The 14,142-nt window shown below is 46.3% G+C and overlaps 1 protein-coding gene and 1 non-coding gene across 4 annotated transcripts in view; both read right to left on the bottom strand.

Moving 5' to 3' along the window:
* gopc (golgi-associated PDZ and coiled-coil motif containing) overlaps positions 1–4,692 on the bottom strand; it is a 74,296-nt gene extending 69,604 nt beyond the window's left edge. Inside the window, exon 1 of one of the 3 annotated variants that reach the window (XM_072499400.1) lies at positions 4,293–4,692. In XM_072499400.1, the coding sequence (XP_072355501.1) occupies positions 4,293–4,529 (237 nt within the window). In that variant the 5' untranslated portion in view covers positions 4,530–4,692. The remainder of the gene's footprint in view (positions 1–4,292) is intronic. The other 2 variants (XM_072499398.1, XM_072499401.1) reach the window with 2 other exon arrangements.
* Positions 4,693–13,590: 8,898 nt separating this feature from the next.
* On the bottom strand, positions 13,591–13,662 carry trnac-gca (transfer RNA cysteine (anticodon GCA)). Its single transcript has one exon. It is a non-coding gene; the product is annotated as a tRNA-Cys (tRNA).
* Between the last annotated feature and the right edge of the window lie 480 nt (positions 13,663–14,142).

Here is a 14,142-nt window from a genome sequence, read left to right as displayed (position 1 = left end):
ATGTCGCTTGGGCTACAGCATTTGCGCTATGAAGAGAAGCTGGTCAAGATGGGGTTGTTTTCCTTAGAGCAGAGAAGGCTGAGCAAGACCTGATTGAGGTGTGCAAGATTATGAGTGACATAGATGGGTAGATAGGAAGGAATATTTTCCCTTAGTAGAGGGGTCAATAGCCATGGGGAATTGACTTAAGGTAAAAGGCAGGAGATTTAGATGGGATTTCAGGAAAAACCTCAAAAGAGGGTAGTTGGAATCTGGAACCCATTACGTGAAAGAGGCAGGAACCCTCCCAACATTTAAGAAGCATTTAGATGAGCACTTGAAACACCATAGTAGACAAGTCTATGGACCAAGTGCTGGAAATTGAGATTAGAATACATAGGTGTGTGTGATGGCTGGCCAAACACAAAGTGTTTTTTAATGCTCTTTTTATGCTGGAAAGCTCTTTGACTTTAACCTTGGAAGATTATAGTCAGCATTGGCAATATTCTCACCTACGTCCTTTAAAACCATCTGGTCCTAAGCATTTGTCACTGTTAAGCAGAGTTATTTCCTTTATTACTGTTATTTCGTTTACATTAATTTTGGTAAGTCCCCATCTCTGATTCAATATTAGTTTCCTTGGAAAGTCCAGCATGCTATCCTCTTCCTCCACTAAAGCAAAGTAATTATTTTTACAGGTCATTAGCTTTCAAGGGGCCCACATTAAGCCTGACCATCCTCTTCTTCCTTATAGAATTGTGAGACATTTTTGTGGTCATCTTGATACCCCTGACTAGTTTCTTTTCAAACTCCCTTTTTGTAGCTCTTACTTTTGTTACTTTTTATTGTTCTTTGTCTCCTTTCTATTTGCCAGGATCTGTGATGTTTTGTACGCAATTTATCTCATTAAATCTTTAGTCAGGACTTCCGGGTGCGGCTATGCAGAGCTAGGTCGCATATTCGGCAGCTCCTGCTTGGAACGGATTTTGGGCTCTTTTACAGGGCCCCCACGGCATTTGTTTGACATTTCCCGGTGTGGGAAGAAGGCTGCAATATTCCCCGACAGTGTCCCCCAGGAAGGGCATGTCTCCGGGTTGCCAGACACGGCAGAAACAGTAAAAGATTTGGCTGCAACTGCAGGATAAACAGGGCCTCTCCCAGCATGCAGGCGGGGGAAGGGCAAGCTTAAAGCTGCAAGCCGACCTGAGGGCCTGTATCAAAGGTGAATTCTAGCAGCAGAGGGAACAACTGTGAAAAGACCTCATCAAGGCCACTGAAGGGACTTCCGGTTGCGGTGATGCCTAGCTGGCCGCGCGCTTCGGCGGCTCCAGCTCCGACGGACCTTCGGGCTCTTTTAAGAGCCCCAACGGGGAATTTTTCGACGACGCGACCCGGTGTGGGGTGTGTGAGAAGGGACCAGACAGGTTCCCGGTGGAGTATTACAGAAAATATGTGGACTTGTTGGCCCCGTTGATGGTGAGGACATTCAATAAGGCCAGGAAAGGGGGGACTCTACCCCCGACGATGTCGGAGGCGACGATATTGTTAATTTTGAAGAGGGATAAAGATCCGTTGCAGTGCGGGTCCTATAGACCCATTTCATTATTGAATGTGGACGCCAAATTGTTGGCAAAGGTACTGGCATCGAGGATAGAGGACTGTGTCCCGGGGGTGGTGCACGAAGACCAGACAGGGTTCGTAAAAGGGAGACAACTGAATGTTAACGTGCGACGACTATTAGGGGTGATAATGATGCCCCCAGTGGAGGGGGAGGCAGAGATAGTGGCGGCAATGGACGCAGAGAAGGCATTTGATAGGGTGGAGTGGGAGTATTTATGGGAAGTGTTAAGGAGGTTTGGGTTTGGGAACGGGTTTATTAGCTGGGTTAGACTTCTTTATGGGGCTCCAACGGCAAGCGTAGTTACAGGTCGACATAGATCGGAGTATTTCCGACTATATAGGGGAACAAGACAGGGATGCCCGCTGTCTCCATTGTTGTTCGCGTTGGCAATTGAACCTCTGGCCATGGCCTTGAGAGACTCCAGGAAATGGAGAGGGGTGATTAGAGGGGGAGAAGAACACAGAGTCTCGTTATACGCGGATGACCTATTGTTATACGTGTCGGACCCAGCGGGGGGGATGATAGAGGTTATGCGAATTTTGAGGGGGTTTGGGGATTTCTCGGGGTATAGGCTAAACATGGGGAAGAGTGAATTATTTGTGATACATCCAGGGGATCAGATTAGAGAGATAGAAGGCTTGCCTCTAAGGAAAGTGGAAAGAAACTTCCGATACCTGGGGATTCAGATCGCTAGGAGCTGGGGAACCTTGCACAGACTTAATCTGACACGGTTGGTAGAACAAATGGAGGAGGACTTCAAGAGGTGGGACATGCAGCCTCTATCGCTGGCGGGCAGGGTGCAAGCAATTAAGATGATGGTCCTCCCGAGGTTCTTATTTGTATTTCAATGTCTCCCTATACTAATCACCAAGACCTTTTTTAATAAAATAGACAGGAGCATCACGAGCTTCGTGTGGTCAGGGAAAGTTCCGAGAGTAAGGAGGGGGTTCCTTCAGCGTAGTAGGGACAGAGGAGGATTGGCACTACCGAACTTGGGCGATTACTATTGGGCCGCCAATGATACGTAAATGGATGATGGAGGGTGAGGGAGCGGCGTGGAAAAGACTGGAGAGAAAGTCGTGTAAAGGGACGAGTTTAGAGGCGCTGGTGACGGCGCCGCTACCGATCTCACCTAAAAAGTTTACCACGAACCCGGTGGTGGCGGCAACATTGAATATCTGGGGACAGTGGAGGCGACAGAGAGGGGTGCGGGGAGCCCTGGTGGGGTCCACAATCAGGAACAACCATAGGTTCGCCCCAGGAAGAATGGATGGAGGATTTCAGAGCTGGTACCAGTTGGGAATTAGGAGGGTGGGAGATTTATTTATAGATGGGACTTTTGCGAGCTTGGGAGCATTGGAGGAAAAGTATAAGTTGCCCCGGGGAAATTTCTTGAGATATATGCAGGTGAGGGCGTTTGCTAGACAACAGGTGAGGGAATTTCCGTTTCTCCCGACACAGGGGATACAGGACAGGGTGCTTTCAGGGGTGTGGGTCGGAGAGGGCAAGGTGTCAGTGATTTACCGAGAGATGAGGGAAGAGGGGGAGGAGTCGGTGGGCGAACTAAAAGGAAAGTGTGAAGAAGAACTAGGGGAGGAGATAGAGGAGGGTATGTGGGCTGACGCCCTAAGCAGGGTAAATTCCTCTTCCTCATGCGCCAGGCTTAGCCTGATTCAATTTAAGGTGCTACATAGAGCACACATAACGGGAGCAAGATTGAGCAGGTTCTTTGGAGTGGAGGACAAATGTGGGAGGTGTGGCGGGAGCCCGGCAAACCACGCACATATGTTTTGGGCGTGCCCGGCACTGGAAGGGTATTGGAAGGGAGTGACGGGAGTGATTTCGCGGGTGGTGAAGGCCCGGGTCAAACCAGGCTGGGAGGTTTGCTCTATTTGGAGTTGCGGAAGAGCCGGGAGTGCAGGAGGCGAAAGAGGCCGACGTTGTGGCCTTTGCGTCCCTAGTAGCCCAGCGCAGGATCCTACTCATGTGGAAGGAGGCGAAACCCCCCGGACTGGAGGCCTGGGTAAATGATATGGCGGGGTTCATTAAACTGGAGCAGATAAAGTTTGCCCTGAGAGGATCGGCTCAAGGGTTCACCAGGCGGTGGCAGCCATTTCTCGACTACCTAGGGGAACGTTAGAGGGAAGACAGATGACCAGCAGCAGCAACCCAGGGGGAAGGGGTGGGGGGGGGGGGGTTAGTTTAGTTTAGGTCAAAGATAAAGGGGTTTTGTTACTTGTGTATTGTTAAAAATGTCTGTATTGTTATTGTTGCGTTTGCTTTGTAAGAGGGGAAAAATTGTTGTTTGGGAAAAAAATTTCAATAAAACATATTTTTTTTTAAAATAAAATCTTTAGTCATCCATGGCTGTTAAGTAGAACTTTTGCAGTTTAGGGGTGTAATGTCTGCCGGTCTTACATTTAAAATTTGGAAGACACCCCACTGGCCTTCTGTTATTTACATTGGAAAATATCTCCCTCAGCTCCACTCAGCAGCTGAGGTATTGCTCTAATTCGATGTTAGTAAACTATATTTTCCCTCAATGACCACCAACCCCCCCCCCCCCCCCTTACTCCTCTCCCAATCAGAGGCTGACCTGATCCAATGTAGGGTCTCTGTTGAGAAATTAACACTATAATGTTGATCCTGCCAATGTCTATTCACAAAGTTAGCTGAAATCACTCTTTCCCACCTCCAGTTTATGGTTGATCTGGAAGACGGTCTGCGCCTTGTGGCAAAGCTGTGCGAAGCAGGAGCTGAGAGCCGTCATCTTCTGGCGGCCCTCGTAGGTGATCTCGGACTGGTCAGGGTCGATCTCCCCCAGCAGCAGGTCCACATCTACGAAGGCCTTGTCGAACTCCTTCTCCAGCACCTCCAGCCAGCGAAACATGGAGGGGCCTGCTGCCGGAGCCCCGGCCGAGGAGGCCATGGTTGGTGCGGGTGGCGGTTGGTGACTGCAGCCCTGAGCCTGATGCTGCCCCCGGGCCCTCTCCCTCTCTCGCACCCACTCACAAAACACACGTCCGACACCGTCTCCAGTTCCGGTTGTCAAGGAGCCAGCGCTCGATTGCTCCCGCCTGCCACAACTGTAACAGCCCAGTCAACGGAGCGTGGAGAGAGCGAGCGGTTACCATAGAGAAGGGGGCGGGTCTCCAAGCCGCATCATAGGCCCCGCCCACCGCTGCAGCACACGCCCATCTGTCAATCACAGTCTCAACAACAATTCATATCCGTGTCACCTTTTAACATAATGAGAGGTCGCAGGAGCTTTGTAAAAACAAACACAACACGGACCACATCGGAAGATATTAGGTCAAAAGCATGGTCAAAGAAGTAGGTTTTTAAGAAGTGTCTTAAAGGAGAAAAGTGAGAGGTGCAGGGAGAGAATTGCCCGGCTGAAGAGACCGCCACCAATGGGGGAGCAATCAAAACTGAAGCTGCTCACGATGCAAGAGAACAGATATCATTGAGGGTTGTGAGGCTGGAGGAGGTCACATGGAAGGAAGTGCCCTGGAGAGATTTGAAATCAAGGAAGAGAATATATTTCTTTTAAATGGAGGAGGCATCGCTTAACTGAGAGCCAACATGGGTCAGTCAGCACAGGGGCGAAAGCTGAACAGAACTTGGTGCAGCAGAGTTTTGCATAACCTCAACGTTATAAAAGGGTAGAATGTGGGAGGTCAGCTAGGAAAGTTTTCGAATTGTCAAGTAACAAAGACAAGAAGGAAGGTTTCAGCTGCAGGGACAGGGACAAAATCGTTGAAATAGGCAGTCATGATAATATGAAAATGTGTATTCAATGCAAGTGTCAAATATGACACCAAGGTTCAGTACCGTATGGTTTAGAATCAGAATCCCTATAGTGCAGAAGGGGGCCATTCAGGCCATCAAGTCTGCACCAGCCCTTCAAAAGACTACCCTACCTAGGCCCAACCATCCGCCTTATCCCTGAAACCTCATCCAACCTTTGGACATGTGGGGCAATTTATCATAGCCCGCACGTCTTTGCACTGTGGGAGGAAACCGGACCACCCAGGGAAAATCCACGCAGACATGGGGCAAATGTGCAAACTCCAGACAGACCAGGTCAGAATCAAACCCAGGTACCTGGCACTGGGAGGCAGCACTGCTAGCCACCATGCTACCCTCAATCTCTTTAGTCACATTTAGTCTCAGACAATAATATAAAAGGAAATTACTGCGGATGCTGGAATCTGAAACAAAAACAAAAAATACTGGACAATCTCAGAAGGTCTGACAGCATGTGTGAAGATAAAAGGGAGCTAATGTTTCGAGCCTGGATGACTCTTTGTCAAAGCTCAGGAATCTCAGACAGTTGCCAAGGACAGGGATGAAGGATACAGAATTTGGAGCAAGGACTGAAGACTGTTTTAGACTCAATATTTATTTGGAGGAAATTTCTTCTCATTCAGTATTGAAGCAGCAGTAGGCCATTTGGTTTGTCAAACCTGCTCCGCCAGTGGTAGGAAGGGGACATTTGGATTTGAACTAGGAATCTATTGATCTGAAGTCAAATACTCTGCCACTGAAATATACCCCCTTCCAGTCAAACTGGATTGGATGTTGGAAAAGCATCTTGACAATTTTGCAATAGTGGACAACATTCCCGAGCGTAGGTTCTGGTTTGATACAGTTCAAGCACACTAAAAAGACCAATTTAATTCTCTGAAGTCTGTCCATGATAAGGCTTTACTTAAATGACATATCTTACACCTTGGAGGAGGTTTCTTGAACTGAGGACCATTAAGCTGTCAGTAACGAGGTGCTTAACCATGTGGCTAATGAGGGAGAGCTCTGAATATTGTTTGAAAGGATCAGTGTTGAAAAGGAGGAATAAGACAGGATGTGGGGAGACTGGGCTTATAGGAGAGGACACCAGCACTGAGGGTCGATCAGCCTCCTTTTCTGTAATTTTGATCATCCAAGGTAATCTTTCCTTCATATAGTCCAAGTCCAAGTAGTGGTTACCAAACATTGTTGCTGCACCAAATTTAGATTGATATGTCCTGTAAGAAGTATCACATGTACTGATCCCAATGCCTTTTTTTGCAGCAATAGGTTTCATTCAGATTGGTCTGTGCTGGATAGTTTTGCTATGTGAAGTCCAAGTGCAGATTGCATCTAATTGATACTCCCAGTTCAAATTTGTCACCGTCACACAGAGTCAGGGTACAGAAAGATAGGAAGATAGATCGATATTCATATGGACTACAATAGAGGCTTAATTAATATTTAATTTTAAAGTATGAAATGTATGTGATTGTATTACATTATTTTGAAGTGGGTAATTAATAACATTGCAAATTATTTTTATTGAAGCATTCCTCACTCGAATGCTTCACATATCTAAATGTTGATTCCTCTGTTCTGGAAACAATATTTTTTTCAACAATCTGCCTTTGGCACGGCTGATTGACCTGGTCACTAATGCTTATCCTGTTGCATTATCCTGTGTACTGGATGAATTACAAGTTACTTTGCACAAAATCAGCAGATACTTGCTTTGGAATAAAGGATATTAAGCTCAAACCAGCCTGAAATAACTAACATTTATTTCTGAATAAAACAGAAATATGATGTGCAGTACTACTGCAAATAGTGAAGGCAAAAATACAAAAAATACACAGATCACAAGAAAGCCCATTACTAGACATATATCTTTAACTTTCAAAATAAATAAAATATGGGGCAGCACGGTGGCACCATGAGGCATTGCTGCCAGGTTCGATCCCAGCTCTGGGTCACTGTCAGTGTGGAGTTTACACATTCTCCCCGTGTTTGCATGGGTTTCGCCCCCGCAACCCAAAGGGTAGATGGATTGACCACTCTAAATTGCCCCTTAATCGGAAAAAAATTAATTGGGTACACTAAATTTAAAAAAATAAAGAAATAAAATAGAACATAAGAACTCGGAGCAGGAGTAGGCCATCTGGCTCCTCAAGCCAGTTCCCCATTCCATAAGACCATGGCTGATCTTTTTATGGACTCACCTCCACTTAACCGCCTGTTCACCGTAACCTTTTATTCCTTTACTGTTCAAAAATCTATCTACCTTTGCCTTAGGTAGAGCTAGCCTCAACTGCTTCACTGGACAGTTCCTCCTCAACTCAGTCCGAATTCTGCTCCCCTTTATTTTAAGACTATGCCCCCTAGTTCTAGTTTCACCCCCCAGTGGAAACAACCTAGCTGCTTCTATCCTACCTATTCCCTTCATAATTTTATATAGAACATAGAACATAGAAAATACAGCACAGAACAGGCCCTTCGGCCCACAATGTTGTGCCGAACCTTTGTCCTAGATTAATCATAGATTATCATTGCATTTACAGTGCAGAAGGAGGCCATTCGGCCCTTTGAGTCTGCACCAGCTCTTGGAAAGAGCACCCTACCCAAACTCAACACCTCCACCCAACACCAAGGGCAATTTGGACATTAAGGGCAATTTATCATTGGCCAATTCACCTAACCCGCATATCTTTGGATTGTGGGAGGAAACCGGAGCACCCGGAGGAAACCCACGCAGACACGGGGAGGACGTGCAGACTCCGCACAGACAGTGACCCAAGCCGGAATCGACCCTGGGACCCTGGAGCTGTGAAGCAATTGTGCTATCCACAATGCTACCGTGCTGCCCTTGAGAACAAATAAATCTACACTATATCATTTAACTGTAATCCATGTACCTATCCAATAGCTGCTTGAAGGTCCCTAATGTTTCCGACTCAACTACTTCCACAGGCAGTGCATTCCATGCCCCCACTACTCTCTGGGTAAAGAACCTACCTCTGATATCCCTCCTATATCTTCCACCTTTCACCTTAAATTTATGTCCCCTTGTAATGGTTTGTTCCACCCGGGGAAAAAGTCTCTGACTGTCTACTCTATCTATTCCCCTGATCATCTTATAAACCTCTATCAAGTCGCCCCTCATCCTTCTCCGTTCTAATGAGAAAAGGCCTAGCACCCTCAACCTTTCCTCGTAAGACCTACTCTCCATTCCAGGCAACATCCTGGTAAATCTTCTTTGCACCTTTTCCAAAGCTTCCACATCCTTCCTAAAATGAGGCGACCAGAACTGTACACAGTACTCCAAATGTGGCCTTACCAAAGTTTTGTACAGCTGCATCATCACCTCACGGCTCTTAAATTCAATCCCTCTGTTAATGAACGCGAGCACACCATAGGCCTTCTTCACAGCTCTATCCACTTGAGTGGCAACTTTCAAAGATGTATGAACATAGACCCCAAGATCTCTCTGCTCTTCCACATTGCCAAGAACTCTACCGTTAACCCTGTATTCCGCATTCATATTTGTCCTTCCAAAATGGACAACCTCACACTTTTCAGGGTTAAACTCCATCTGCCACTTCTCAGCCCAGCTCTGCATCCTATCTATGTCTCTTTGCAGCCGACAACAACCCTCCTTACTATCCACAACTCCACCAATCTTCGTATCGTCTGCAAATTTACTGACCCACCCTTCAACTCCCTCATCCAAGTCATTAATGAAAATCACAAACAGCAGAGGACCCAGAACTGATCCCTGCGGTACGCCACTGGTAACTGGGATCCAGGCTGAATATTTGCCATCCACCACCACTCTCTGACTTCTATCGGTTAGCCAGTTCGTTATCCAACTGGCCAAATTTCCCACTGTCCCATGCCTCCTTACTTTCTGCATAAGCCTACCATGGGGAACTTTATCAAATGCGTTACTAAAATCCATGTACACTACATCCACTGCTTTACCTTCATCCACATGCTTGGTCACCTCCTCAAAGAATTCAATAAGATTTGTTAGGCACGACCTACCCCTCACAAATCCGTGCTGACTATCCCTAATCAAGCAGTGTCTTTCCAGATGCTCAGAAATCCTATCCTTCAGTACCCTTTCCATTACTTTGTCTACCACCGAAGTAAGACTAACTGGCCTGTAATTCCCAGGGTTATCCCTAGTCCCTTTTTTGAACAGGGGCACGACATTCGCCACTCTCCACTCCCCTGGTACCACCCCTGTTGACAGTGAGGACGAAAAGATCATTGCCAACGGCTCTGCAACTTCATCTCTTGCTTCCCATAGAATCCTTGGATATATCCCGTCAGGCCCGGGGGACTTGTCTATCCTCAAGTTTTTCAAAATGCCCAACACATCTTCCTTCCTAACAAGTATTTCCTCGAGCTTACCAATCTGTTTCACACTGTCCTCTCCAACAATATCGCCCCTCTCATTTGTAAATACAGAAGAAAAGTACTCATTCAAGACCTCTCCTATCTCTTCAGACTCAATACACAATCTCCCGCTACTGTCCTTGTTCGGACCTACCCTCGCTCTAGTCATTCTCATATTTCTCACATATGTGTAAAAGGCCTTGGGGTTTTCTTTGATCCTACCCGCCAAAGATTGTTCATGCCCTCTCTTAGCTCTCCTAATCCCTTTCTTCAGTTCCCTCCTGGCTATCTTGTATCCCTCCAATGCCCTGTCTGAACCTTGTTTCCTCAGCCTTACATAAGTCACCTTTTTCCCCTTAACAAGACATTCAACCTCTCTTGTCAACCATGGTTCCCTCACTCGACCATCTCTTCCCTGCCTGACAGGGACATACATACCAAGGACACGTAGCACCTGTTCCTTGAACAAGTTCCACATTTCACTTGTGTCCTTCCCTGCCAGCCTATGTTCCCAACTTATGCACTTCAATTCTTGTCTGACAACATCGTATTTACCCTTCCCCCAATTGTAAACCTTGCCCTGTTGCACGTACCTATCCCTCTCCATTACTAAAGTGAAAGTCACAGAATTGTGGTCACTATCTCCAAAATGCTCCCCCACTAACAAATCTATCACTTGCCCTGGTTCATTACCAAGTACTAAATCCAATATTGGCCCTCCTCTGGTCGGACAATCTACATACTGTGTTAGAAAAGCTTCCTGGACACACTGCACAAACACCACCCCATCCAAACTATTTGATCTAAAGAGTTTCCACTCAATATTTGGGAAGTTAAAGTCGCCCATGACTACTACCCTATGACTTCTGCACCTTTCCAAAATCTGTTTCCCAATCTGTTCCTCCACATCTCTGCTACTATTGGGGGGCCTATAGAAAACTCCTAACAAGGTGACTGCTCCTTTCCTATTTCTGACTTCAACCCATACTACCTCAGTAGGCTGATACTCCTCAAACTGCCTTTCTGCAGCTGTTATACTATCTCTAATTAATAATGCCACCCCCCCCCCCCACCTCTTTTACCACCCTCCCTAATCTTATTGAAACATCTATAACCAGGGACCTCCAACAACCATTTCTGCCCCTCTTCTATCCAAGTTTCTGTGATGGCCACCACATCGTAGTCCCAAGTACCGATCCATGCCTTAAGTTCACCCACCTTATTCCTGATGCTTCTTGCGTTGAAGTATACACACTTCAACCCCTCTCCGTGCCTGCAAGTACTCTCCTTTGTCAGTGTTCCCTTCCCCACTGCCTCATTACACGCTTTGTGTTTCTACATATTTATATATATGTTTCTATAAGATCCTTCCCACCCCCTCATTCTTCTATGTTTCAATGAGTATAGTCCCAGTCTCTCCTCTTAAACTAACCCTCTCAACTCCGGAATCAATCTAGTGAATCTCCTCTGCACACCCTCCAGAGCCAGTACATCCTTTCTCAAGTAAGGAGACCAAAACTGTACACAGTACTCTAGATGTGGCCTCACCAGCACCCTATACAGCTGCAACATAACCTCCCTGCTTTTAAACTCCATCTGTCTAGCAATAAGGTCAAAATTCCATTTGCCTTCTTAATTACTTTCTGCACCTGCAAACCTTGTGATTTATGCACAAGGACACCCAGGTTCCTCTGCACAGCAGCAGGCTGCAATATTTTACCATTTAAATAATTGTCCATTTTTCTGTTAGTCCTACCAAAATGGATAACCGCACAACAACCTTTACCAACATTGAACTCCATCTGCCAGACCCTTGCCCACTCAGTTAAACTATTTATATCCCTCTGCAGACTTTCGGTGTCCTCTGAACACTTGGCTCTACCACTCATCTTAGTGTCATCTGCAAACTTTGACGCATTACACTCGGTCCCCAATTTCAGATCATCAATGTAAATTATAAACAATTGCGGCACAACACTGATCCCTGAGGCACACCACTAGCCACTGATCGCCAACTAGAAAAACACTCAATTGCCCCCACTCTTTGCTTTCTGTCAGTTAACCAATTCTCTATCCATGCTAATGCATTACCCGTAACGTCATGTGCATTTATCTTCTGCAGCAGCCTTTTGTGCGGCACCTTGTCGAATGCCTTCTGGAAATCCAGATGCATCACATCCAACCGGTGCCCCGTTGTCCACCGCACTCGTAATGTCCTCAAAGAATTCCACTGAATTAGTCAAATATGGCCTGCCTTTCATGAACCCATGCTGCATCTGCCCAAGGGGACAATTTCTATCCAGATGTCTCACTATTTCTTCCTTAATGATAGATTCACGCATTTTCCCCACTACAGAAGTTAAGCTACCTGCCTTTTGTCTACCTCCTTTATTAAACAGTAGCATCACATTTGCTGTTTGCCCAGATATAGCCACCAGATGGCATTAAACCCTATTGTGTTTCATACAATACTGAGTAGACCATCAAATTTAGGACAGAGAATGGAGGATTGATGTAATGTTGAGTCCTAAACAGTAAGAAGTCTTACAACACCAGGTTAAAGTAAAACAGGTTTGTTTTGAATCACTAGTTTTCGGAGCGCAGCTCCTTCCTCAGATGAAAGAGGAAAGCTAGTGATTCGAATCCAGGTGTCAACCTCGTAAATCTGTTTTGAACTTTCTAAAAATAAGTTTAGAGTACCCAATTCTCTTTTTTACCCAATTAAGGGGCAATTAAGCATGGCCAATCCACCTACCCTGCACTTCTTTTTGAGTTGCGGGGGTGTGACCCACGCAGACACGGGGAGGGGCTGGTTTAGCACAAGGCCAGCAGCACGGTTCAATTCCCGTAACAGCCTCCCCGAACAGGCGCCGGAATGTGGCGACTAGGGGCTTTTCACAGTAACCTCATTTGAAGCCTACTTGTGACAATAAGCGATTTTCATTTCATTTCATTCTCTGAGGTAGAGATTCACCACCCTCTGACCGAAGGAAAAGATATGCCATGCAGTACACCCGAGATTTACACATATAGTTGAATCCACTGAATCAAACAAACTTGTGTTATATTCTTAAGTATTCAGATCATCAGTTCAAGGTCAGGGACCCCTTCTTGAGAGACGAAGAACTCTAATCGATATTTCCAATTCTGGATTTATCTTATTGCTCCCACATCATAATTTGTTTGCTGAAAGGACTGATTGAGTTTTCTTGGGACTTCCTGGTAGCACGGTGGTGCTTCCACCATTCCAGCTCGGAGCAACAACCCATTTGCTGCAACCTTTTGCCGAGTTAATTCAAGGTATACATTATTAATTTGATAAATAAGTAATAATTGCACAAGCCCAATTTTTATTTTAAATCGCAGCGACGTGGAAAGATGAACGAACACTATGAAATGAAGAGCAACCAAGGAACCCAGAAAGTTTTCAGAGGTTTCAGAGCTGAATTTGATCACAGCGCCTCCTTCCTGCTTGTCGGCAATCATTTGAAGAAATGCCGATGTAACCGGTTTGAGAAGATGGTCCGATTTTTGACAACTAACTGCCCGAGCATTAGGTAGTGTTGCAGGAACTGGACCTCGCTCTGTCTACTCAACAAGGAGGGGATTAAAAGCCAAAAACGGGATTCAAATCAGTAGACATTATTGTGGGGTTGTGCTTTAATCTAAATTATTTTTCTCCACGGGAGGCGGTAATTTTACGGTAGTCTGCGAGTAAAATTTAATAGGTTTATTCCGTATAAACAATGCATCCGGGGTTGAGTCTTTCCCCCATTCAACGTCTTGAGAAAACGTTACCAAGGGGGCACCCGGATTTGAACCGGGGACCTCTTGATCTGCAGTCAAATGCTCTGCCACTGAGCTATACCCCCTTCCGAGAGCAGCTGCTCGGATTGGCTCCCTAGTCTGTACCCGGCCTAGGGCCATTGTTCTGAAAGGCTTGCGGCTGACGGTGCGCATCCCGGCCGGCGAGTTTGGGCCGCTCGCAGTTCCTCTGATGGGAGCTGCTCCCACTCAGCAGCAGCTGTGGGACTATGGCTTTGCTCATCCCACAGTTTTTGTCCCGCTGCAGTTCAGGTCATTTTAACACAGAAATGCAGCGGCCTTTTACTGTGTTGCCTCTTGATTGCTCTGGGACTGTGAGGTCCATGGGATGCTTTCCCCTTTGAGAGAACTGACTGGTCACCACACCTCAGGTGAGGGGCGAAGTTGAGAATAACCTCAGTCGGTGCACGAATTGTACACGCTGTACAACGCGCTGCTGGCCTCGCTCTGCATCACCAACCAACCGACCAGCAGGTTGACTGCCATCAATCAAAGTCAAATTAACAAAAGTGCCCCCTTTTTAAAGG

Source organism: Scyliorhinus torazame, chromosome 4 (genome assembly GCF_047496885.1).
Source record: "Scyliorhinus torazame isolate Kashiwa2021f chromosome 4, sScyTor2.1, whole genome shotgun sequence".
Classification (NCBI taxonomy): domain Eukaryota; kingdom Metazoa; phylum Chordata; class Chondrichthyes; order Carcharhiniformes; family Scyliorhinidae; genus Scyliorhinus; species Scyliorhinus torazame.
This window is presented reverse-complemented; position numbering and strand designations above follow the sequence as displayed.